Consider the following 27985-nt stretch of genomic DNA (forward strand, 5'->3'; position numbering starts at 1 on the left):
TCCTGGAGTAATTTTAATAAATCTCTGATCTTCTATTTTTCATCTGAAAATCCTTAAGCGTGCACTGCTACCTATTAAAAACCTCTAATGTCTAGTCTAGATTTAAATTCTCATTATCTCAAAAGTGTGTTTTTAATTGGTTTGTTTGAATTTGAACCCAACCAGGGCCTAACAATGTATTTGGTTTTTACCTCCCTTAAACATTTTCCCTTTTTTTAAAATTCTGTAATGATCACCTCATCCATCATTTTTCCTTTTCTCACGCAAGTGATTTGTTGGGATTTGGCCAACTGCTTCCTCACATCCATGTTGTTTAATGGCTTCTCTACTTACTTTTCAACTGTTGGTTAGATGCAGAGGCTTGATTTAAATTAAAGTTCTATTTTTTTTTTTTTTGGTCTTTTTGCTATTTCTTGGGCCGCTCCCGCGGCATATGGAGGTTCCCAGGCTAGGGGTCGAATCGGAGCTGTAGCCACCGGCCTACACCAGAGCCACAGCAACTCGGGATCCGAGCCGCATCTGCAACCTACACCACAGCTCACGGCAACGCTGGATCATTAACCCACTGAGCAAGGGCAGGGACCGAACCCGCAACCTCATGGTTCCTAGTCGGATTCGTTAACCACTGCGCCACGACGGGAACTCCAGAAAGTTCTATTTTTTTTTTAACAAGAGTTCTTCAATGGTACTACCGTGTATTTTTTCATCCATCACATGAGGAGACAATGACTGACTGTCCCATTATTAGACCAGAGGGCTTAGTCAGATTATAGGTTTTTCAAATCTAAGAAATACAGCCATCTAGACTCATCAATTCATTAAAATTTCCAAGCTGATGACATTTTTAAGTCTATCATTTCTTTTACCCGTTAGCTGAAATTTTTCTAAAGAATTTTCCTTGAAGAGACAATAAAGCCTACAGTCCCTTTATTTTTCAATCTTCAGAGAAAGAAACTGATGTCTTAGGAAGCTGGAATAGTGCCCAATGCATTTGTTTTTGAATACTCTTTTAATAGCTTTTAACCTTCTTGTAAACGAAGATTACAGGTCAAACTACAATGCAATACTTGATATTTACTGATGAACCAAACCTTACTTTATAATCATACTTCACAGCTAGAATGATTTTCATAATTTATATTTTCTTTAGTTTAGTAACTATTCCTCTTTTTAGTAACAGAGATAAGTGAACACTTTTAAGTGGGCACCTCATATGTACTGAGCCAGCATTGGAGGATAACCTGGGCTATTCTCAGAGATGGAGGGAGAGGTCCACTAGAGTTGCAACCAATATGGATGGAAAAAACAAACAAACAAAAAAAACCCCCCAAAATACAGGCTAGTTCTGCTTTAGAATCCTAGATAAGAGAAAATCAATTACCTATTTGTATTCATAGTGCAAACTAGACATTCTATTTGAGAGAGGATAAAAAAGTATGTTTCACATTGGGCATTAGGTCAACCTGATCCTATTGTACCATGTTCTAAAGCAACTATGACTGAACTGTTCTAGTTCTTTGAAGAATTACTGTATCTTTGTAGAAAATACCTTCTGCTTAACTTGTTATTTCATCCTATTTATTATCTGTTTGGGATTAAAAAATAAAAAAAAAAAAAGAAAGAAACCGAACTAACCTGGGTCCATTTATGGTTATCACTTGTTATTGAGTGCACATCACAGATTAGTGTCTACAAGAAAAATTTTAAAAACACATTAACATACATGCATACAAACACATGAAGACATTTAATAAAACTCCAAGTAAAATGTGAAATAATACTTCTTAATTAAGCATTCCTCCTTACCTGCATTGTTGGACGTAAGAGAATGTGCCTACTTTGGTAACCAGGAGATTTCATATTATTTGACTGCCTGTAGTCACGTATTTCTGCTATGACACATCCACAATGAAAAATATTAACCTGTTTTGAGCGAAAAGTAAATGCAATTTTTCAAAAACCTAAATAAACAGGTTTACATTGACTATTTCATATTCTTTACATTCTTGTGCAATGGTTCTGATCATTCACACACTTTTATTTTTATTTATTTTTATTTTTTTATTTTTGTCTTTTGTCTTTTTTGTTGTTGTTGTTGTTGTTGCTATTTCTTGGGCCGCTCCCGAGGCATATGGAGGTTCCCAGGCTAGGGGTCGAATCGGAGCTGTAGCCACCGGCCTACACCAGAGCCACAGCCACACGGGATCCGAGCCTCGTCTGCGACCTACACCACAGCTCATGGCAACGCCGGATCGTTAACCCACTGAGCAAGGGCAGGGACCGAACCCGCAACCTCATGGTTCCTAGTCGGATTCGTTAACCACTGCGCCACGACGGGAACTCCTTTATTTTTTTATTTTTGTCTTTTGTCTTTTTTGCTGTTGTTGTTCTTGTTGCTATTTCTCATTCACACACTTTTAAATGGAATTTCTTGATGGATGTACCACCACATAAACCCTTAAAAAGGCATTGTTTCATGTTCTCCACTATGACTCAAGAAGCAGTTTAACACTGTCAATTCCTAGTTACAGACTGACATTTAGCATTTATATACTACTACTGTTACAGATCACTGGAACTGCTGTTCTTCCTGACTACTCATTGGCTCACTTGATAACCTTTTCATTGTTGTAAATTGCTAACCTTGTCATTGTATAAATTATCAATAAGCATGCCCGAATTTCAGCTTAAGGATACAACTGCTATATTTGCTCTGTTAAAATTTCTGGCAGACAGGCTTTAGTAGCAAGAGGAAGAAAGCTAACATTAATTCAAATAATAATCTTCTGTTAAAGATATTCTTTTCTAGTCTGTTTTCTAAGACCCAAGGTTAGAATCTTTATCACTCAAGTCTTGCTAATTATCTCTTGCTATAGTTGCTTATGGTACTGTTTTTTTACCTACTCAGAACTTTCAGCGGGCACTGTGACCGCCACGTCATTAGTCACTATTATGCTCATGCTTTTAACCAACATTTACTAAGCCACTATAATATGAACTATGTGCTGCACACTATCCAAGAAGCTTCACAGATAAAGTGGGGAGATACTTGCTCTCAGAGTGGGAATACAGACAATAAACATGTAAATGAATAAATACTTAATAAGTGAATGCTACAAGGGAAATAAAACAGGGAGGGGCTAATGCAGACCTTGTGCTCAGATAGTAACTCTCCCAAGGAGCGATTTTCAGCTAAGACCTGAATCACAACAAAGGGCCACACATCTGAGACACAGCATTCCAAACAGAAGGAACAGCAGGTGAGTAACACAGGGCTAAGCTTGGTGTATTTTAGAATGGAAAGGAGTGGATGGCTGGAGTGTAGTGAGTGGCGATGAGAACCAGGAGGTGAAGACAAACAGAAAGGCAGGGGTTTTGTACACTGAGAAGACACCAGAGAACTTTAAGCAGGGAACTTAGTTGCTTTTTGACTTGTTTTGTTTTGTAAGATTAATCTTGTTGTCCGCAGAAAACTGATTTCTGGGTTCAAGAATGAAAACAGGAAGTTTGTCAAGGTTAACTGTAGAAGGTCATGACCATATATTTTGAAGGCATAGTTAACACTTGCTGAAGGACTGAATGTGAAAGGTTAAGAGAAGAGTCATCCATTAGATTGGAAACTAGTCCGAGGTAGAAATAAAAAGTTCCGTTTTGTCATTGTAAGTCCAAAGAACCTATTATATATCCCAGTAAAAATAAGGCACAAAGATTAAATGTCATGTTTTAAAATTCATAAAGCTGTTTGAGATTATCCAGCTGGAGGATGTTACTAAACAATAGAGTACTTAGGACTGAACCCTGAACATATATATGAGGAAACAGAGGTGATAGCAAAAAAGACTGAAAAAATAGAGGGAAGAGAAAAGCCAGAAAGGTGATGCCTCAGGAGCCAAAACAAGAGTGTTTCAAGGAGGAAGGAGTTGTTTACACTGAACTTTGCTAGGAGACCAATCTCAATTAAGATGAGAACAGAAAATAATTGGTTTTTTTAAAGTTGAGAGACAGTACAATATGCTTATATTCTTATGTAACAGAGAGAGGAAAATAGAGAATAGAAGAGAGGAAGGTTAAAGTTGCAAGTCCTTGAGAAGGAGGAGAAGGATCCAGAACACAAGAGGAGAGGATGCCTCAGGAACAGCTTACTTCATTCATTTTAACAGGAAGGCAGGCAGAAAGTGTGGACAGAGATGTAGGATGCAGGGAAGAAATGGGGGATCCCATCTAATGGCTCCTTTTTCTTCAGTATGGCTGGTGTGAAGCCAAGGAAGCAAGCAGTTTCTTCCATAATATCTTTTTTTTTTTTTCCGCTGCCATTAGCACGTGGAAGTTTCTGGGCAGGGATCAAACTCATGCCACAGCAGCAACCTGAATTGTTGCAGTGACTATGCCAGATCCTTAATGCACTGTACCACAAAGAAACTCTTTCCATAACTTCTTGACTGTAGCTGAGGGAGATATCCATGGATGAACTAAATGTTACAGCGATTTTAAAAGAATCAACTAAAACTATATGTTTCAGTACAGCCTAAAAGAATAAACAACCTACAATAAACCAATTTTCATATAGCTATGTATAATGTCTTATTTCATGTTCTAAGCACTGTTGAGAACAAAACTAAATATCTGTATCACAAAACAACATACAGTTAGCAAATCTAAAGACACCTGAAAGAGAAAAATTTTGTACCTGAGATTTTTCTAGGAGATCAACCAAAATAGGAGGTAATTCTTCTGCATCCAAGTATTCAAGCAATTCCCCTTCTTCATAAGGCAGTCGAATGGTCTCAGAATCTTAAAACATAGAGTTTCTGAAAGTGATCAAGCTCACCAAAAAGGGTTGGTAATAATTTAAGTAACTTCTCATAAAAAATAGAGAGAATAAAGCCAAAAGCTCCCCTGAAGTCCTTCTTTAAGTCTTACAAATAAATCACTTTATATATTGCTAAAAAAAAATTGATCTTCCATATAGAGTATTAGACCAGAAGGGAGAAAAACACCTAACATAATACAGAAAAACATCCAGCACAACAATCATGAAACAAATCACAACCAGCAGTACAATAATCAGAATATGACAAAATTCCAACACCTAGTAACCAAAATTTCCTTGAACTTTATCTAATCTGGAAATCAGAATAAGTAGGTTATCACTTCTGAAAAATGGTCACTTATAGAACAAAATTCTCTTGGTGTTAAATTTTACAATAAACAACCAACATAAAAAATTCTAACCAGGTAAGTTCCTTTTAGAACCCATATCAAAATTAAAATGCCTCTTTAGTGAAATCTGAGACTATATTTTAAAACTCTCTTCGTATTCACATTGCAAGAATAAGATGCTAACACGTGAAAACTATTCAAAAGGCAGTGAGTCTGCTGAACTTTGATACCTTCAGACTCAAAGTATATCTAAAACACAGAATAACATACTTTAAAACACTTTGTTATTTTAAGTATATAAACAGCAATAGGAAAAAGAGAAATTTTGACAATTATTTTAAAATTATGTCTTTCATCATTTAACTTCAAAGATATATCTCAATCAGAATAATTCTCAAATAGAGGAAGGCTAATCATACTAGAGATAATGTCTAACATTACAACAAAACATCAGAGAGAGGAAAAGTTGGAATCCAAGTTTTCTTTTATCAAGTCACAACTGATCTGTAAGAGTTAGCAAGTTAAAAAGCCACTTTTAAAAGACAGCACATCCTACCTAGCAGAGGGATTTGCGTAGCTACTGCCCTCTGGAGGTTCTTACCTGATCCATTTTTTCCCCTGAGCATCAGTGAGTATCCTTCATTTCCTGGATACAGGTTGACCACTAAACATGACAACGTCTCTTGCATAACAAGCTTCTCTAACAAGTTCACATTTCTTCTTAATTTCTGCTTTAAAAAGAGGCAGTGCTCATGAAAATAATTCAGCCTAACTGTAACAAAAAATGTTATCATTTAACAAAATCAGACCTGAATTGATCTTTTGGTGCTCCCTTCACATCCAATGTAGACTTAACTTTGATCCATTTTTATGTTTTATGCAAAGATCACAAAGAAAAACTAGTGATCTATAAAACAATATAAATAGAATATATGTACCTCTGAGTACATAGGTAGCAAAAATTAAGAAGGAAAACCATTAAATGTGAATATTTTAAATAACTATTTTTAAAGTTAATTATAACATATAATTAGTTTCTATTAAGTATAAATCTAAATAAATAAATAATTTGGAGCATTCTCTTTGATTGTACTATCCAAAGAAGTTCAATAGTTCTAATTAGCTGAAAATATTAAGCCCAAAAATATCTAGCTGGTAAGAGGACATAAATTTAAGTAATTTTCTGTAAATTTAATGTAACAGCTCCTTAGAAACCACTCTGCTAAAACAAACAAAAAACTATCAGGAACTATAACACACATACATCAATATCCATTATTTTAGAAATGCATACAATTTTGGAATTCCTGTCATGGTGCAGAAGAAACAAATCCAACTAGGAACCATGAGGTTGCAGGTTCAATCCCTGGCCTTGCTTAGTGGGTTAAGCATCTGGTGTTGCTGTGAGCTGTGGTGTAGTCGCAGATGTGGCTCGGATCTGATGTTGCTGTGGCTGTGGCATAGGCCTGCAGTTGTGGCTCCAATTCAACCCCTAGCCTGGGAACCTCCATGTGCTGCAGGTACGGCCCTAAAAAAGCAAAAAAAAAAAAAAAAAAAGAAAAAAAAAGAAAGAAAGAAAAAAATAAGCAATGCATACAATGTAAAATGAAAGCCCCCTACAGATACAATTCTTTTCATCAAATCTTTTTTTGTGAAGGAAATCTTCTGTCAGTCAACAGAATATTTACTTTTGTAGGTTCTCTAAAAACAAATCATTTTGAGTATCTTATATTAAATGTATATATATAATCACATGCAGAGAGAAATTATAAATTCTTGATCTATGGTCATCATAGAAGCAAAAAGCTGTATTTTGAAAAATTTAAAAAAGCAAAGCAACTTTTAACAACTCTGATGTAAAGACAGAAAATGTCTTCAAGGACCACATAGTACTTTATGCTTGTGGCCCAATATGGTCTGTGTTGCAACTACTCAACTCTGTATTTACCTCAAAATCAGCCAGAGACAAGATATAAGCCAAGGAGTGTTGTTGGATTCCACTAAAAGTTCATGTATAAAAACACGCTGTGGGCCAGGTTTGGCTAATGGACAATGGCTATCAACCCTGATTTAGGATCTTTATTTATGTAACTCTCCTATCTTAGTTCTGCCTCTGAGGTAATGGCTATGTGCTCATTATATTGACTGTGGTGACAGCTTACAAGTGTATACTGTGAAAAGGAAACCTCAAATAAAACTAGAGTGGGAAAGGCCTTTAGAGGGAGCTCTCACGCCACATCACTTATCATCAATTACCCCAAAGAGGTGCGGATTCCATCAGGAAGGGAATTACCTTGTACTCCCAAACAGGAAACACAACTACTTTACTTCTCCAACTGGGGAAGAAAGACTTTCTTTTTGCCCAGCAATAAGCAAGTGAATGGAAAAGGACTGCAACCCAGCCAAAGAAAAGCTGTCATCTCCTCAACTTTTACTTTCATCCAATGAACTCTCATTTTTTCCTTGCTGATGACTTTCTTTCCTTGTCCTGCCCTTCATATCATAAAAGCCTTCCATGTTGTGTAACTCCTCAGAATATCTGACAGATGAGATGTTGCCCAATTCATGAACTGTTTAATAAAGCTAATTAGATCTTTAAATTTACTCACTTAAATTCTGTTGGTTGTTATGTTTTTTGTTGTTGTTGCCTTTTAGGGCCACACAAGCACATATGGACTAGGGGTTGAATCAGCGCTATGGCTGCCAGCCTACTCCAGAGCCACAGCAACGCAGGATCTGAGCCTCGTCTGCAACCTACAGCACAGCTCAAGGCAATGCCAGATCCTTAACCCACTCAGCAAGGCCAGGAAATGAACCCATAATCTCATGGTCACTAGTTGGATTCGCTTCTGCTGCACCACAACAGGAACTCCTGTTGGTTAGTTTTTTTTAACTGCACCCACTACATATGTAAGTTCCCATATGTAAGGGATTAAACTTGCGCCACAGCAATGACCTGAGTCACTGCAGTGACACTACCGGATCCTTAACCCACTGTGCTACAAGGGAACTCTAAAATTTTGTTTTTTAACAATACATGTCAAAACTTATAAAATATATACTTCAAACATATACAATTTACTGTATGTCAATTACACCTCAATAGAACTCATGGAAAATATACCATGAGATTTATTCATGGTTTCACAATCATTTTTTTCTCCTAAATAGTTTAAATGTTAGCTACTACTGGAATTCCACTAATTTTCTGCCTAAGAGGTATTCATTTTTATTTTTTGTTACATTCTTTTTGTGTGTGCTTTTTAGGGCCGCTCCCATGGCATATGGAAGTTCCCAGACTAGGGGTCAAATCGGAGCTGCAGCTGCTGGCCTACACCACAGCCACAGCAATGTAGGTTTGAAGCTGCAACTGTGGTGACCTACACCACAGTTCTCGCTAACACCAGATTCCCGACCTACTGAGTGAGGCCAGATATCAAATCCACATCCTCATGGATACTAGTTGGATTCGGTTCCACCGCACGACAACAGGAACTCCTGTCACAGTCTTTTCAAAAAGAATTTATTAGATTATGGTTGATTTACACTGTTGTGTCAATTTCTGCTGTATAGCACAGGGACCCAGTCATACTTCATTTTCAAAGTAAAGACAGACAACAGAAGCTCATTAGAGCACTTTACAGCCATTCCAACCTCAGGATCCAAAAGATACCAAGAAATCAAATTCTATTACACTTCTTCTGCCCATACTTTCATGCTAAATAAAAATGAATTAAGTTAACCTGATCATGAACTAGATTTTGTGACCAAATTCACCTATTATCCTATCTGAATTTCCTACATGTCCTATAATAGTTTCCACTTTGCAGTGCAAACCACCACGAGGAAATAGGTTACTTTCCTCCTATCTTCACTCTACAAATAACTTCTCAGGAATAAAAAGAAGCAACAGATTATATATATGGTGGCTATGCTTCTTCTGACTTTTGTTACTTGGTAAACATGGTTCCCCTCTCCTACCTAAGCAGGTAATCTCTGCCTAGTGCCTGATTAGCCAGAGCTCTGGTTAAAACTGGTGAGGGTCTGGTTAGAGGAGATATGAGTTCACTTACAAAAATATAAATCATTATCTGTTTCAAATACAATTCCTTCAAATTTCCCTCTTTCACTACATTTCAAAAGCCATACAACATAAAAAAACTATACATACCTTAACCTCAGGTTCTTTTTCACATTCTTCAATATATAAGTCATAAAGTTTTTGAAATATAGATTTTCTAAAATTTAATAAAGACAATATACAAAATAATGTGAATACAATATTCACAAAATAAACATTATTTTTAATTTTCTTAATTTCCCAATTTCCCAAAAACTGGGGTGAAGTGGGGCTGGATATGGTACCCAACATCAACTTAGGAATTTCTAACATAGTTGACCTTTGCACAATACGGGGGTTAATCCTTGTATATAGTCAGCCCTCCTTATTTGAGGTTCCTCTGCATTCATCAATTCAACCAACTACTGATGACAAAATATACTACTGTTTACTACTGAAGAACATCTTCAAATAAGCTGACCTGCACAGTTCAAACCTATGTTGTACAGGAGTCAACTGTATATGCAAAATACCCATAATATAACGTCTAACTCAGTAAGACTGAAATAAATGGTTATCCTCTTTTTTAATGAATCTAAGATATCATCAATTAATTAAGAATTCATACCTTCCACTAGATAGATATTTCCTTTTAGGAGGTCTTTGTCGGGCACTTTCAATGACATACTAAAAAAGACAAGTTTAAGAAAACAGCTTATCTTTTGCTTAGTGCATGAACAATTGTATTAAGAACACTTAAATGAAATGTAAGTCTAAAAAGGCTGTTCAGTCACTCAAGTCTCTTGATTCGCATTAAATCATACCTTGCAGGGAAATCTACTGAACTTCTAAATATATGTTACAAACAAGTGAAATTTAAACTGTGCTAAAATTTAGCACAATATTTACTTGCTATGTTATAAGCAAAATCATAAGTTTCACAATTGTGATTTCACAGGTCAGAAATATTTTCAATGTTTTATGGCTGTTCAGAATATGCACAGCATAACCAATTACAAGGACTCTATCTCTATTTTTTTTGGGGGGGGGGCATGCCTGAGGCATGCAGAAGTTCCTGGGCCAGGGATCGAGCCCCATGCCACAGCAATGACCTGAGTCATAGCAGTGACAATGCTAGGTCCTTAACCCACTGAGCCACCAGGGAACTCCTAGACTCTATATACTTGAGCTCTTTCCCCTTTTAACTGAGCAGCTAGAAAATTTGTTAAAACAGAAAATTCTAGAAATTCTATATCCTTGTTCAAATATATATTCCACAGTATTATTCAATTTTTATTCTACAAAATTATTATCTGAGTATTCCAAGTAACAGATGATCCAAATATCATCTGGTATTTTACAGCAGAATTTGAAGAGTCATCCTGAAATAATATTAATGTACTCCTTTGATAGTCACATACAAAAATCTTTTAAAACTGAGTTTTGTCGATTAATGACAACACTATTTCAATATGTAACTTAGTCACGCCTCACCTCTGCACGATCCAAAGCTAGTTCTAAAGCTTGTTGCTGTAAAAAGTAAATAGTGTATTTGGTAATATTAGTTATTTTCACACAAAAATAATTTAATATACATATAACATTTTCCAATTAAGTGTTTAAATGTGTTTTGTTTTCTAAAACAGGTCTAACATTTTTATTTCTCTCCTCCACCCACCCCATTATGCTTAAGATATATGACAAAGAAAAAAATATTGCAGTCTCAGGAACCTGAGTATGATAACAAATTTATTAAGAAATGCTACAATGATTTTCTCTGACCATGCTTGTGCAGGCATATAGAACTGAGGGATAGATATGGTAACTACCATTTCATAAACTGCAACATTTTAAGAGCACCATTCAGGAAAATATATTGGTCATCAAGTATGTCATTACAGAGAAGCAAAGTCTAAAATCCCTTAATCTACTAGAAATCTTGAAAACCTGGGGGGTTGTTATGTTGGTACCTTATATTGACTTAGAAATCCTAATATAATGCAAAGAACCTATAATACAATGTTTCTAGGTTAGTGCCTAGCAGAAGTCCAATAAATAATAGTTATCCTTACCATGTTTTAATGAATTTTTAAGACACCATCAATTACATGTCTGGATTGTTATATGTAATATTAGGAAAGAAAAATATGCTGTCAATTGTGATTGTTAAGATGTCACTGACTGTAGACACATTATCAATTATTAAAATGTAAAAGCAAATGCATCTTAGAATTGATAAAAATACATTATCACATACACAATTTGAGATCTACTAGTAGTAGATCCCCACCCTTCATTCACTTCTGAGAGACCCTTATTGTAGGGCAAGAGGGAGAAATAAGAAGGTAAACTCTTATTTTCCTTATTTGTATAGCATTCTTTTGTAATGATACCTAAAAATAAAAGGTACTAGATTTTAAACAAAATTAAGCAAATATACCACCAATGATCCCTCTTTCTAGTTTTGTAGTCTGGGTATCACACAAAGTTAGAGCATTTTTCTTTCACAATGATGGTCATTTTTATTTTCACTAAGAGGCAAAGAGTTTTCATTTTTTATTTATAAGAACCTACACTTTTTATTTTGCAGACTCCAATTACTCAATCTACCAAGCTGCATAGAGTAAAAACTCCTAGCCCCCACTAATATCCCAAGAGGGTTGACAGAAGCATAAGTATTGCTACCCTTTGGAAATCATGCAAAGGCTGAAATGACCCTGTCATCCTAAACCTAAGGATGGAGAAACATATGATGACAAAACAGCTGGTCTTTTTAGACAGCAATTAAAACCCCACATTATCAAGCATCTAAATGGAGTAAGTATAAAAAAGTCTGAAATGCCCCATTATTTCAAAAGGTTGTTAAAATAAACGTACATCAATTTAATTTATTAAAAAATTATGTGGGCAGATTCCCAATGAAACGAGTTTCCAGGATTCAAGATGTGACTCGAGTATTTTCCAGCATAAAAACATACCTCTGAATATACACTCCTGACGAATACACAAGGTTCTTTTAGTTATTTTGGCCATAAAACCTTAAGGTAAATTTCTATCAAAAATTTATAAAAAACATGATCAAATGTATATTCTAGGACAATGTCAAATAATCAATTTTCTCAAGTAAATATTTTATCTTCTGAAATCAAAACTTTAAAAGGTCTAGTAAGATATACTTGCATACGTAAACATGGGCAACATTCATTCACTACTGCATTTAAATACTTAAGAGGGAAGTGATGAGCTAATATAAATGCAAAATATAAGGCAAGGTCAGAACCCCACTGTGTTAGCTCCACTTTTCTGTAATAGAGAAAAGGTAGACAGGCAAGATCTCAAGAAGAGAAGATATGTTTTCTGAGGTTTATTCAACATTGTGCTCAATGTTCATTTATTCTTACTGTCAAATGCTGCTGCTTCTTTAAAAGATTAGCGATTTTTTTTTTCTTCTTAACATTTAACGGCAAAAGTTAAATGCCCAATCCTAAGTATGTTTAGTGACTATAAGTGAATGGTGAGCAGAAATGTGCCATTAGAAGGCTAACACTAATGCTGCTTAAATGTTATTTTCAGTAAGGAGGTTAACATTTGTTTTTAAAATTTTTTTAAAAATCTAAATTAAGAGAAATTTTAAGATATGAGGAACTCTGCCCCCAAACTACTTGAATTTACACTCATCTTTGTTGCCAATGATGTGGACTACAGTAAAGACAGAAGTAATTGTTTTTTAAAACTTCACAAAAATAAGGACTGATAGATTATCTGTGTAACCTGGATACAACTGTAAAACTACATGGATAAATGAGGCCCCTAGAGAAGATTTTGCATGTGATTACTAAGTAATTTCCCAATTAGGGTAACTTAGGCAGCTTACAAGAATCTTTATGTATCATATAGATATTTTTATCAGGATGAGAGAAGAGAACATTCTAAGAATATTAACATACTGAGCTGTAGCTTACCATTGTGGTATAAAATAGGGGTCCAAAAGGAAGAAAACTTATGTGCGTTGACCAAGTGGGGTGAAAACCATATCTTTAGAAATCAATCTTAGAGAACTGTAAAAGCAAAAACAACAGAACCCCTATATTAACCAGGCTATTAAAAGATATGGCATTACTTAGCAATTAAAAAGGATAATTATTCGAGGCATGTATATTTCTAAGACACCTTTAAAATAATCAGTAACAATAAACTGTACATATCACAATTGAGCCACTCATTTTTTTTTGGTCTTTTTAGGGCCGCACCTGCAGCATATGGAAGTTCCCAGGGTAGGGGTCGAACTAGAGCTGTAGATGCCAACCTATGCCACAGCAAGGCCAGATCTGAACCTAGTCTGCGACCTGGATCATAGCTCACAGCAACACTGGATCCTTAATCCACTGAGTGAGGCCAGGGATTGAACCCAAATCCTCATGGATCCGAGTTGGGTTTGTTATTGCTAAGTCATGTCGGCAACTCCTGAGCCACTCATTTTCTTAAATTACGGCTGACTTACAATATGCCAATTTCTGCTGTATAGCAAAGTGACCCAGTCATATATATTAGCCATTCATTTTTTGAAAAGTACATTTTTAACTAGGTAGGGCCAGATACAGTTTGCAAGTTAAAATCATTACTCAGTTTCTTAAAAATATTTAACATTTAGGAGAGAAAATAAATATTTTTAAACTTCTTCAACCATCACTGCTGCTGCACTCACTGTCACCCTGGATTATTTTAACAGCCTGCCCTCTGGCCTTGGTCACTGTACAGTTCACTTTACAAATCATACATCTCAGCATACCTGCTAATAAAAGTCCTCCCAAACGTTCCAGCTATCTTCCAGTGCAGCTCCAGACCTTCCAGCCTTTCCCCTCCTCAAACAAGATACACTCCCTGAGAACCTCATTCCTCTAACACACAAGTTCTCATCCTCGAAGCACTACTGAGTAACCTTGCGGACCTTTAAAAGGTAGGATACCACCCTCCACTCTCCAGAGATTCTAATTAGCTGGTCTGGAGTAGCGCTCAGGGATCAGCATTTCTGAAGCTCTCTAGGGGATTCAATGGTGCTGCCTGTGTTGCTATATATGCTCTCTGCCTCCCGAAGACGGTATGTTTGCTCTCAGAGTGACCCTAAACGAGGCTTATTTTTAATCTAATTCTTTACATAACTCCTTGCAACCATCCGCCCCCCGCCCCGTGACCGTACACAGCTGAGCACATCTTTAAGTGACAGAAAACAGTATTTTCCATGTAAAATTGTTGTGGTTTGTTTTTGGTGAAACCAAAGCTTAAGTTTTACCAGTTCGGGTTTGAAAAAAAGGAGGGTGGAGAAAACAGGTAAAAAAACCCACAAACCACCAGAAATGACAACCACCGTAGAGGTTCCAGAAATAATAATTTTAAAAATAAATAAGACATTAATCCTACTCCAGAAGAGCTCGTGGGAAGTTTAAGATGAATTCAAGGTGAAAATTTTCTGATCAATGAATCCAAAGATGAAGATACACTAAGTAGAGGCAAAATTTAATGACTTTAAAATTAGATCTCTTGTCACTGAATGGAGGCGGAAGGGGGGGACTGGGTGAGAGGTTTGCTTAGCGACCTCTAAGTACCACAAAACACAGTAACTACGGACACCACTTAAAAACCAAACATGTTGACTGTACGCAGAATTTACTAGAACGCTATGAGAAAAATCACTGTAATTATCACCTCTATCTTACAGAATAAGGCTGTCACAACCAGTGGCTTTCCCAAGATCACACAACTGGACCGGAATTCAGACCCCTCTTTCTTTTAAATCTTAAAGATTCTTTTAGTAAATTTTACAACCTTCAGACCACTCAATCCAGCACCCGTTTTGAGATTTTTTTAAAGCAAAACATTTAAAATAAGGACTCGATTCCTCCTAATTTTGATCTAATTTTACATCATAACTAGTTTGATTTCTACCAGGGGCTTTGGGTTTTGTACCGGGAAAACGGAGCCCCTCCCCTGTGGAGACTATCGGAGATGGCTTCCAGGGGCAGCTATTCGCCAAGTTTATTTCCGAATTCCCAATAACCACGGCGAGGACCAGTATTCAATCCAATTTAAATGTCGCCATCAGTCTCACTGACTGCCCTGATCGACGTGAGTCTTCTCCAAAGGCTCGAGCTTTCGTTAACAATTCAGATTTTACCTGAAAAACGCCCTATCTCCACAGCGCAGCGAACAGCCTTTATTCAATATGGACACCGAGAAACCCGCCCCCAAAGAAGCTACGCAAAATTCTTGCGAGCTTCCGGAAATACCTGTAACCGGAACCCTAAAGTCAAGACTAAAATGAAAACCGTGGCTTGACACCCTCCAAGAGGTAGCGGAGGGGACCAACACCGACAGCAGCTCGCTCCTCAGGGCCCGCCGCGTCTGTAGGAACAACGTCTTCCTCCCGTCGGCTTTGGGCCCTGAAGCGGCGAAAAGCCACTTGGGAAATCGCTCGCTCACCTCTGACCCCGCCCCAATCTCGCGCGCTTACCCCGCCCGCCGAGGCCCACCTGTGCCCGGAGCCGCCTCGTGACGGCGCCGCTGGCTCGGCCGGAACGTGACGTGCAGCCTCGGCCCCGCGCCGCCAGCTGCACGCCAGCCAGGGGCTCGCTCCGCACGCCCTTTCGCCGGCGCAGCGCTGTAGCTCCGCCAATCGTCTGTTCCGGCGCCCGCAATTCGACTGGCGGGCTGGGCGGAAGTGGTGGAGCTGGGAAGGCGGGGCCGCGGTCGGGAGGCCAGATACCAGCACACTCCGGTTTGCGGTTGTTCCCCCGAGCTTTGTCGAGGCTCAGGCACCGTGGTGGGGCGAGGCCCACGAGCGCCTTCTCTGGCCCTACATCCAGGTCCGTAAAATGCGAAGTAGCCTGTGGCTGTTTGTGAGGTAGGGAGCCTTGTTGAATTTATACAGTGAAAGAAACGTGGAACAAGCGTCCCTTGCTGCCCAGCCCATCCTCCTGAAAGGGAAGACACAATTCCTGCATTTACTAGTCCCGGCCTTGCAGCTTTTGATAGAGTATTAATTGCCAATGAACTTAATGTTAAAAAACAGACACCTCACTGAAGGATAAACTGCATTGCAGTGCCTTATTGGTAATTTTGCACCTTTAAACAACCTAGGTTATTGGGGTTTGTAAACTTTTAAAAAATTATTGAGGTCAAACACCATAAATGAAACATTTTAAAGTGTTGAATTCAGTAGCCTTTATTATATGGACAAAGTTATGCAACCACTAACCATACCTAGTTCCAAAACATTTACATCACCCCTGTTAAATTATCACACCCCATTCTCTCTCCCAGACCCTAGCAGACAGACATAAATTGCTGTCAAGACTCTTAAGTATTTACCTAATCTGGGTGTTTCACATGAATGGAACGTGACTTTTTTTGTGTCTGTCTGCTTTCATGAAACAGTGTTTTCAGGTTCATCCACCTTGTTGCAAACAGTACTTAATTCTTTTTTATGACGACTATTTCTTATTGTTTATATAACAATTTATCCATCCATCCAGTGATGGACATTTTAATTGTTTACACCTTTCGGCTATTGTGACTAGTGCTGCAGTGAATATTTGTGTGGAAGTATTTGTTTGATTCCCTGTTTTCAACTCTTTTGGGGGTATATACTGTTAAATAAAACCAGAATCTGACAGTAACTGAACTGATAAAAAATAGATTTCATTCAAGAACTATTGCAGTAGGGAAAAAAGGTCTCAGTATAGAACTGGGCTCAGTTACAATAAAAACAGCGTTAACAAGTGGGGATTTATAGCCAAGAAGGAAGGGGGGAGGTGGATGGAAATTTCCTCAATCAGTCGTAAGGGCTAAATTCTGGCTAAACCGACTTGACAGGATTCTTAACAGAAGACAGATGAGGGTGATCAGATATTAAAGGTGGGGGATGAAGAATTTGATCAGAGGAGTTCTCTAGTGGCCTAGTGGTTAAGGACCCAGAAATTTCACTGCTGTGGCCATGGTGCAGATTTGTTCCTGGGCCTGGAAACTTCCACATGCCAATTAAAAAAAAAAAAAAAAAAGACTTTGATTATATTGAGAGCGATCAGATATCCAGGTAGGGGTTCTCTCTAACCTGACTTAACTGGGTTCTTATTACAGCTGGTTGATGCAGATCCCAAAAACCTGATGCTAAAGTGGAGGCTGAGAGAGCTTAGAGTAGCCTAGTTTAGTCAAGGAGAGGGTCTTTGCCCTACCCAGAAATGGAATTGCTGGATCATATGGTAATTCTACCCTTAAATATTTTCAGATTCAATAAAATGTTTTTCATAGTGGCTGACATTTTGCATACTGATAGCAATGTATGGCAGTTCCAATTTGTCCACATCTTCACCAACATTTTTGTTTTTGGTTATATAGCCATCCTAGCAGTTGTGAAATGGTTATCTCATTGTGGTTTTGATTTGCATTTTCCTCATAGCTAATAATGAGAATCTTTCTATGTTCTTATTGGGCATTTGTATGTATTTTTTTGAGAAATGTCTATTCAAGTCCTTTGCCCATTTTTAAATTGGGTCGTTTGTCTTTTTATTAAGTTATGAGTTCTTTATATATTCTGGATACTAGGCCCTTATCAGATATGTGATTTAAAAATATTTTCTCCACTCTGTAGGTTCTCCTTTCGCTTTCTTGCTAATGTTTTTTGATATACAAATATAAATTTTTGATGAAGTCTAATTTATGTGTTTTTTTTCTGTTGGGGATTACGATTTTGGTGACGTATTTGAGAATCTATTGCCAAGTACAAAGTCATAAGTATTGCTATAAACCAAACTCTGCACTTTGAGTAAAACAAAGCAGAAAGGGATTTATCACAAGGGATTCAACCTGCAAGCCATGAAACTCAAGGCTGTGGTGGCAAGGAGCTCCAGGTTGCTTACAGACCGAAGGATTTTTATAGGGTAAATGCAGAAGTAATTTGGCTTTTTCAGCTGATGCTTGTTTGGATCAGGGTGGTCGTGTAAAGGGAACAGGGAAGTCCAAAGATAGCTTGGACAGACTTAGTCTTTGGGGATTGGCTGGCGTCCTCTGCTGATTTCTGAGAAGAGCTAATATTTGGTAGGGTTAAATTTTGTCTTTCTTTATTATGCCTTTGTTGTCCAACTCCATTTTGTCCCCAGTATAAGTGATTCCATTTTAGTTTTTGTTCTGTAGGATTTACCCCTGTTTCTGTCTAAGAGTTTTATGGTTTTAGCTATTATATTTAAATCATGATCCATTTGAGTGAATTTGTATATACATTGTGTAGTAGGTCTTCATTTCATTCTTTTGCATGTTATCCCAGAACCACTTGTTTGTTTCTTTGTTTGTATCTTTTTACAGCCGAACCTAGGGCATATGGAAGTTCCCTGGTCCAGGGGTCAAATCATAGCTTCAGCTTGCAGCAGTGCCGGATTCTTAATGCACTGAGCAAGGCCAGGAATCAAATCTGCATCCTCAGAGACAACATTGGGTCCTTAACCCACTGAGCCACAATGGGAACTCCCCAGAACCATTTGTTGACGAGAATATTTCTATCTTCAATGAATGGGCTTGATGTCATTGTCAAAAATGAGTTTGCTGTAGCTGAATGGATTTGTTTCTAGACTGTTAATTCTATGCAGTTGATCTGTCCTATGCCAGTACTACATTGTAGCTTTGTACTAAATTTTAACATTGGAAAGTTTAGGTCCTCCAGTTTTGTTCTTCTTCTACAATTTTGTTTTGGCTGTTAAGGCCCCTTTGCAATTTATTATGAGTTGGAGGATCTAACTTTTCCATTTTTGCAAAAAAGAAAACTGGGACTTGATAAGGATTGCATTGAATTAGTAGATCTCTTTGACAAATATTGTTTTCTTAAAATATTAAATCCTCCAATCCATGGACATGATGTCTTTCCATTTATTTAGGTCTTAATTTCTTTTAGCAATGTTTGTACTTTTCAGAATACAAATCTTTTATCTCTCTAGGTGGTTTATTCCTACAAATTCCATTTTTTGGAATGTTACCTTAGTCTGCTCAGGGCTGCTATAACAAAATGCCACAGAATGGATGCCTTAAAGAACAGAAATTTCTTTCTCACAGTTCTGCAATCTGGCAAGTCCAAGATAGGGTGCTGACAAATTTATTTTCAGTTCTTGTCTTGGCTTATGGGCAGCTACTTTCTCCTGGTGTCCTCACATGATGGTGATGCAGACAGAGGGAGTTCTGTTATCTCTTCTTATAAGGATACTAGGCCCTCTCTCCAAAAACAATTACATTGGGAGATAGGACTTCAATATATGAATTTTAGGGGAATACTATTTAGTCCATAGCAAAACTATTATAAATGGGATTGTTGCTTAATTTCCATTTCAGATTATTCATTGTTGGTGTATTAAAAAGCAACTGTTCTTGGGTGTCGATCTTGTACTTTGAAAACTTGCCAAATTTGTCTATTAGTGCTAATAGTTGTGTGTGTGTTGGTGGGTGGGTGTGTTTTTTAAAGTTTCTATATCTAGGATCATGTCATCTGTTAATTGAAAAAGTTTTACTTATTCCTTACAATTTGGATGCCTTTTATTTCCTTTCTTTCCCAAATTTCTCTGGCTAGAGTCATTCCTTCATTTTTGGGAATTGGTTCAAGCAATTGTAGAGCCTGACAAGTGTGAAATCTGCAGGGAAGGCCGGTAGGATGAAAATAACAGCGCTTTGTTGTCTAACAAGGCCTGCCCTCAAGGGAAACTAATTAACCAAAGCCTTATCCACTGGAATTTTATCACAGCCTAGCTGACCTGAGGAGAAAGGCTATACCCAAGTCCAGCCCATTGTAGCCATTCTCTCTCACCTTTGAATGGGGGAATCTGAGTTCACAGTTCAGGGACAGGGGATCACTAAAAGTCTAAGACCTAATCAAAGGACTCTAGAGTGCTTCCCCTCTCCAAACCTTACCACCACATCACTGAAAGCCTATTTACAGCAGTTCTCTTACCCAGGACATCATGTCTGGCTATCTAGAAAAATTGTAAGTCATACTAAAAGACCAGAAATACAGTTTGAAGAGACAGAACTAACATAACAGCCAGACATGGCATAGATGTTGAAAATTATCAGACTGGCAATATAAAACTATGATTAATGAAGTAGAAACCATCAATGTAGAAAATAAACTACAGGGACTATAGTCAATATTTTATGATAACTACAAATGGAGTATAACCCTTAAAATTGTGAATTACTATATTGTACACCTGTAACTTATATAATGTGCATCATCTATACTTAAATAAAAAAATGAAACCATGGAGTTCCCATCGTGGCTTAGCAGTTAGCGAACCCAACTAGCATCCATGAAGTTGCACGTTCGATCCCTGGCCTCACTCAGTGAGGTAAGGGTCCGGTATTGCCGTGAGCTGTGGTGTAGGTCGCAGACATGGCTCGTATCCCACGTGGCTGTGGCTCTGGTGTAGGCTGGCGGCTACAGTTCCGATTGGACCTGTGAACCTCCATATGCTGTGGGTGTGGCCCTAAAAGACAAAAAGACCCCCCTCCCCAAAAGAAACCACCTATGATTAATTTGCTAAGAGATCTATTGAATAAGAGCCTGAAAGAACAGATGGGCAATGTAAGCAGAGAGATGAGAATCCTAAGAAAGAGCCAAAAAGAAATGGTGGAGTTTAAAAAAAAAAAAACAAAAACAACCCATTGTAAGTGAGATGAAGCCTTCCTTTGATGGACCTATTAATAGACTGGTCATGGCTGAGGAATAATGGTTGCCAAATAACCATTAGGTGGAACAGTAAAAGGGAACTTTATAAGGAATGGATCAGGCTTTCAACATTTGATCATCTTAACATAGAAAAAGTGAAATGATCAAGTATTATATGGCCCTAGATATGTATTTCCTATTATTATATTTATGAACTGTCTTCATAAAAACAGAAATTGAATCTGAATTGAATCAAGCCTCTAGATCTAACTACTAGTTTACTTGAATAGAGAGGCACAGAGAAACATGTTAAAGTGATAGCACGATAATAAAATCTGCCCAATACATTGTGGTAAAATGTAGGGAAGTTGAATGTGAATTAGCCATGTATTAAGGAATTACTGTTAACTGTCATGGGCTGAATTGTGCCCCCTGCCCACCCCAACATACAAATTAATACGTTAAAGCATCTAATGCCTAGTACATCAAAATACGATGCTTTGAAGAAGTGATTCAGTTAAATGAGGCTGTTATAGTGGGCCGTAATCCAGTATGTCTGGTAACCTCTTAAGAAGAGATTAGGGCACAGAGAGAGAGATGGACAGACAGAGGCCAGGGATGCCAGAGCCCAGAGAAAAGACCTTGTGAGGGTTTAGCGAGAAAGGGCTGTTTACAAGCCAAGGAGAGAGGCCTCCCAGAAAACCAACCCTGCTCTCACATCAGTCTTAGATTTCAGCCTCCAGACTCTGAGAAAATTAATTTTTGTTGTTTAAACCCCCTAGTCTCTGCTGTGTTACTATTGCAGCCCTGGCAAACTAATATAATAACATTAGTGGAATAGTGATTTTTTTTTTTTTTTTTTGGTTATGAGACTAAGACAAATGGACTTTATTAGAGATAAAAAATGTAGCATTTACAGGTAAATAAATAAATAAAAGAATAAACAAAATTCTGTTAGGATTTAAAATCCTCTTTATATTATATGCTAAGTATAATGTTTATATGTAAACCCATTTATCTATCTTATTCCTTGAAAAAAAGGAGGCAGCTTCAAACCTGTAATAAATGTTCAATGTATCCAAAATATATATTTCAAAGTTTAAGCTTTGGTGGATAAATGGTTGTCTAGGACAGTGCCTTAAAAAGAAATTGAGGTGTTCTCTCTGTGGTACATTGGGTTAGTGATCCAGCTTGTTTCTGTGGAGGCACCAGTTCCATCCAGTCATGCCTTTGTATCTGACTAGTTATTTATGAAAAAGAAAGAAGACAAAGGAACATGTTAAATGACATTCTAGGGATGCAGTCAGCCAGATCCAGAATATAGGAAATTATAGGACACTGTTTCCTCACAAATATATCAAAAGGAAAAGGGGGTAGGGTGTGGTGGGAGAACGTATGTATTAAATAAATTGTTGAAAATAAACTATAAAAATTTGAGACAACATTGAAATTTGAACAATGATTACATATGCAAAAATATTAAGGGAATATTACTACTTTTAAAGTTATGATAATGGTACTGTGGCTTTTTCAAGAAAAAGAGTCTTTTTTTTAAAAACATATATCCTGCAAGAATAAATAGTGAAATGTTCATAGATGAAACGATATGTTTCAGGTTTGCTTACAAATAATTCATGTGACAGGAATGGGGGAGATGGGTTTGGATTTAGGTAAATCAACATTAGCCATGAATTGATCATTGTTGAAGCTAGTGGTTGGAAGGCCTTTTTCCTTTTTCCTTTTTTTTTTTTTTTTTTGGTCTTTTTAGGGCTGCACTGCACATATGGAATATTCCAGCCGAAGGGTCGAATCAGAGCTGCAGCTGCCAATCTATGCCACAGCCACAGCAACATTGGATTCAAGCCTCATCTGCGACCTACACCACAGCTCACGGCAGCACTAGATCCTTAACCCACTGAGTGAGGCCAGGGATTGAACCTGCATCCTCGTGGATACTAGTCGGATTCGTTTCTGCTATGCCACGATGGGAACTCCCATTTTTGTTCTTGTGTTTCTCTGTCTGACCTACTTCATGTGGTAACCCTATTTTTAGTTTTTTAAGGAACCTCCAGAGATGTGAATTTTTATGAAAGCCTTTAACCTCCCCTCCCCAGTCATCCCTTTGAAATGCAATCATCAAGGAGGCTATGCTTCTATCTCCCATTGTCTGCTGAGAGAGAAGGAGCCTAACTTCAGTGGTGCCAAGATCCAGGTTTTAAAATTGCTCCTTGTCATCAAGATGAAAGAAAGTTTACGTTTCCTTTGAGTAAAGCCAGTTAACACAGGTGGTCTACAACCCCCTCACTGCAGCTCTTAAAACCTTCCCTGCTATAAACTTCTGTGCTTCAAAGGACGCAAGCAGCAGAGTGAAAAGTCTCATGGACTTGGAGAAAATACTCGCAAATCATATAGCTGATATGGCATTAAAATCTAGACTATATTAAGAACCCCTACAATTTAACCACAGAAACCAACTTGGTTAAAAATTGGGCAAAGGAAGAGCTTCTGGGTTGGTGAAAGCATTCACATGCCTGGAGGGTGGAGCCATCCTGGTTCCTTGGGAACAGAAGGACCCTTCCATACTTTGTCCTCTGCATGTCTTCCTCTATTTTCTTTACAGTATCCTTTATAATAAACTGCTAAACTTTTTTTTTTTTTTTCTGGTGATACCTACAAGCGTATTCTTCTGGATGATCATTTGTGTCATTTTATCAAGAAAGATTATTTCAAGGGCATTTTGAATTATGAGTGCTAACAAGCTATGTGAGGGTTTTTTTAGTTTTTAGGTTTTTTTTGTTTGTTTGTTTGTTTTGAAACATAGGAGAATGCTGTTTGGAGAGAATGAGAAAATAAGATGAAAGTGATAGTAGGACCAGTGTCTAAAATGAGTTTGCAATAGTTTCCTAAGTTGCCTTGAAAGATATGTATACTTTATTCCTGCATTTTATAAAAATTGGAAGTCAAACAGATTATGATATATTTTTCATTACTCGAGAACATAGAACTGTTTTCTCTCATATGTTTAGCTGTTTTGTCTTTGAACCTTTGTACTTCTATCAGTGTAATACTGAAGGAAGACTGTCTTAAGTTTTATTGAAGACTCAGCAATATTTTCATTTTTATTGATTGCGCCAGAACTAAATGTATCTTGGCAGAGAAAAGGCGCTGTTTGCTACTATTTGAATTACCCGCTGCCCATGGGCTTAATTGTCCATCAGCCCTATAGAAGTATGTAGATTTATTTGGAAAGCCTGAAAATGAGATTGATCCAGTGATGAATTCTAAGAAAGAAGCTGGAGAAAACACTGAAAACAAATACACTTCTATTATCTCCTACCTCAGCATCTACGGTGCTCCATGATAGAAAACAAAGGAAAATATTTTTGACAAATAGCAACATTTCTGGCTGATTTTTAGCTGTAGGCTTATGAGCGAATAGATGTGTGTGACACGTGTAATTATTGAACTGTTACTGTGTGTGTGGTACTGAGCAGCTCATATCCTAATATACCTCATTTTAATGTTTCAAATGATGTCATCAAAAACTCTTTGTGGTATATACCTACAGGGCCTACAGAGTCATAAATTTGGCTGTCATCTCTAATAACCAGCTATATGTTGGGTGAATTCTTATAGGTGTAGAAATATCAAATTATCAGACCATTTTCTATACTTCTATTGTGAAAGGTTTGAGGGAATCTATAAACACTAACTCATATTTGCTATGAAAAGATTTTACCCATCGCTGAATCATAACTTGGCCTATGAAAATTATTATTATTTGGCTCCCTTGGAGAGGCAGATAATTTGCTTAATACGGACAAGTGCTTTTCTCCTGAGAGGGAATAGTTTTACTAGCCTGTGCCTCTTAGGATCAGAAATATAATTTTAATTTTTTCTTTGGTATTAACTTCTTTGAACTGGCAAGAGAACCAGTCATTTTATGAAACTACCAATCCAGTGAAATAATATGATATTTACATTCAAAGCAATTAGGTTACCACTTCAATTCTGTTCTGTAACTCAAAGTGCAATAAGAAACTTGAAAAAAAGTGGGCAAAGGACTTGAATAGACATTTCTCTGAAGATGTACAATAATCATATGAAAAGATGCTCACCATCACTAATCATTAAGGAAATGCAAATAAAAACTATAGTAAGCCACCACCTCACATACTTTGACATGGCTATTATCAAAAAACCAGAATAACAAGTATTGGCAAGGATATGGAGAAATCAGTATTCTTGGACATTGCAGGTGGGGTGTAAAATGGTACAGATGCTATGGAAAACAGTGGTTCCTCAAAAAGTTCAGCACAGAATTATGTGCTCCAGCAATTCTACTTCTAGGTATGTTCCACAAGGAATTGAAAGCAGAGTCTTAACCAGATATTTGTACATCAGTATTTATAGTAGTGTTATTCACAATAGTCAAAAGGTGGAAACAACCCAATGTCCATCAACAGATGAATTTATAAGCTGTGGTATATACATACAATAGAGTATTTTTCAGTCTTGAAAAGGAATAAAAAACTCTTAACACATGCGACAAGATGGATGAACCTTGAAAACATTATGCTGAATGAAATAAGCCAAACACAAAAGGACGGTTACTATATGAATCCACCAAATGAGGTATCTACAATAGTCAAATCCTTAGAGACAGAAAGTAGAACAGTTTATCAGGGACTGTGGTTGGGAGGAAAGGGAAATTTTTGTTCAGTGAGTATTGATTTTTCATTTTGGAGGATGAAAAGTTCTGGAAATAGATAATGCCGATACACATTTGTTACTGTACGTAATGCCACTGAGTTGTATATTTAAAATAAGTTATAATAGTACATTTTATGTATATTTTACCGTAATAAAAAAATTTAAAACTACTAAAACAACTCTCCCATTCTTTGTTTCAGCAGAGTTGAGTTCTGACTGTGCTCTGATCTCCCATTACCTGTTTAGATAGCTTTGAGTAAAGTCTTCCTTACCTATTTAACTTAGTTGGGAACAGTTTTTGCTTGGACAGTTTGTAGTTCTGGCATTGCATTATATATAGTTATTTGAGCACATCTGTTTCTCTGTGGCATTTAAAGTTATTTGAAGTAAGGAACCGTATTGTGTTAATACTTTCATCATCCAGAATGTATATCCTGGTGTCCTTACAAATTAGAGCCTCAAAAAATTTTTGCTAAAAATGATTTAAATTGTTTCTAGTATACATGGAGAGTTTTCTTGTGTATAGGTGACATCTTGTGGCACCAGATGGAATAACCTCTACTGTATTAATATTTTCCTCAAAAAAAAATTTTGTTCTCTTTTTTTAAAAAAAATCAAGATCCTATATTCCTACTCCTTCTCCTTATTCTTCTTCTTTCTTCTTCTTCTTCCCAACACCCACAGCATGTGGAAGTTCCTGGCCCAGGAATTGAACCCACGCCAGAGCAGCGACCCAAGCTGCTTCAGTGACAAATCTATAATCCTCAACCTGCTGCACCAGAAGAGAACTCCCTGTATGTCTTCTTGAAAGTTTTCCCCAAATAAGCATTGTTACAATCAGAGGGTAATAGGCAAATATTATTGCTAAAGGATGTTTTTTTTTCCTCCTGGGGTAGAGCCTACCTGGGACAATTCCTGGCTGGATCACCACAGCCCCCACCAAGTTGGGAAAATCACCAGACTTTTTAGAGTTTCCCTAAATCATTGTGATAAGTTTATTAATAATTGGCATAAGGATGGTAGTTGAAACCAAGGAAAAGGAGAAGTATGTGTGTTGGCTGTAGAAGCAAAAGGTTTTGCAAAGAATCCTGAGTCAGTTGTATGGCTGGTTATCTTTAGGGAAGTTTTTGTGCTTGAAAAAACTATTTACAGCTGCCAGTGTTTTAATGACTATTCAATTTATTAAAATTGTAGACTTACAAATTTAGATATTTTAAGCCTTAAAGCTCAGTGTACTTATTTTATTATAAGCTTAGTAAATTTTGTTTTGATTAAAAGCAATCTCTTTTTATAACTCTTTAGAGGATTCTTGAGTTTGAGAACCATAAGAGGGGTTTCGAAATGACTATGCAAGCATCTCTAATTCTTGAATTATTGTCTCAGGCCATAAACAGTACATTTTATAGGTTTGGCATGAAGATCTCATAGCGTGGTCCGTTCTTTTTGGCACAGGTCAAACCCTAGTTTCCTTTAGTCAACAGCGGTTTCAGGAGAGTATTCCTGACCTGCTCCCAAGAGTGACTCTGATGAAGAAAGCAAGCAGAGGAAAATAAAAGAAAATAAAGCAGAAATGGAAAGCAGAGTTACATAGCAGTCCCCAGTACAGAACTTGACTTTTTGTCTCTGCCTCTTTCTTCCTTTCTTTAGGCAAACTTACTGAACCAGTACTGGTGAAACTGCACCACTATGAATATTTCGAGGACTTGCTGATTCATGTTTGCATCTCTAATGCCTACTGAAATCTGAGTACTTGTTCATTCATTCATTCAAGAATTATTCGTTGATAGCCTGTAATATACCAGGTATGGTCCTAACTGCTATTTTGACTAAATAGACAAAAATTCATGTCGTCATAGAGAAACAATGTAGTGGGAGAAGACAGACAATAAAAATAAGTAAGAAGAACACACAGTATGTTAGATATATCAATATCCTCCAGGCAAAGATCTCCAGGAACGTACCTGTAGTGGAACAACTTGGGTTTATTACTTGCTGCGATGAGGGGGAACTGTAACCTTGGGGAACTGTAACCTGCAGTGGGTGGGTCTCAGTGAGAGGGTGTTAGAAAGAACCTATTACAGGATTTAGGCTTTGGCTGGGTAATTTTGGGGAGGGTCTAATAAATGGAGATTTTATTTGGATTGCATATTGTCAGAAAGCAGGGACAATTTTATAATTAGGTGTCCTTGTCTGTTGTCACACTCTGAGATTATTTATGTCCAACAGGAGAACACTGTGGCATAGCTGTGCACATCAGGCCAATTTCCAGATTTCAGGGACTTTTACTTTTTCTGATGGTAAGTCTCATGAAGGGAAAATAAATCAGGGGGAGGGGATAGGGAGTTGTCGGTGGG

General features: G+C 37.3%; 1 protein-coding gene and 1 long non-coding RNA gene across 20 annotated transcripts in view; one reads left to right on the top strand and one right to left on the bottom strand.

The window, feature by feature from the left end:
• Positions 1 to 15881, bottom strand: part of SUPT20H (SPT20 homolog, SAGA complex component) — a 39810-nt gene extending 23929 nt beyond the window's left edge. For 7 of the 19 annotated variants that reach the window (XM_047756147.1, XM_047756137.1, XM_047756136.1 and 4 more), the window contains exons 1-9: positions 14010 to 15386; positions 13183 to 13278; positions 10715 to 10750; positions 9849 to 9907; positions 9332 to 9398; positions 5762 to 5891; positions 4688 to 4791; positions 1807 to 1923; positions 1636 to 1689 (exon numbers count right to left, since the gene is read on the bottom strand). In XM_047756147.1, the coding sequence (XP_047612103.1) occupies positions 1636 to 1689; positions 1807 to 1923; positions 4688 to 4791; positions 5762 to 5891; positions 9332 to 9398; positions 9849 to 9907; positions 10715 to 10750; positions 13183 to 13185 (570 nt within the window). In that variant the 5' untranslated portion in view covers positions 13186 to 13278; positions 14010 to 15386. The other 12 variants (XM_047756146.1, XM_047756144.1, XM_047756148.1 and 9 more) reach the window with 9 other exon arrangements.
• A 103-nt stretch (positions 15882 to 15984) lies between these two features.
• On the top strand, positions 15985 to 27942 carry LOC125113437 (uncharacterized). Its single transcript, XR_007131450.1, has 3 exons — positions 15985 to 16118; positions 27279 to 27433; positions 27858 to 27942. It is a non-coding gene; the product is annotated as an uncharacterized LOC125113437 (long non-coding RNA).
• Positions 27943 to 27985: the final 43 nt, after the last annotated feature.

The sequence above is a fragment of the Phacochoerus africanus genome, chromosome 13 (genome assembly GCF_016906955.1).
Source record: "Phacochoerus africanus isolate WHEZ1 chromosome 13, ROS_Pafr_v1, whole genome shotgun sequence".
Lineage (NCBI taxonomy): Eukaryota > Metazoa > Chordata > Mammalia > Artiodactyla > Suidae > Phacochoerus > Phacochoerus africanus.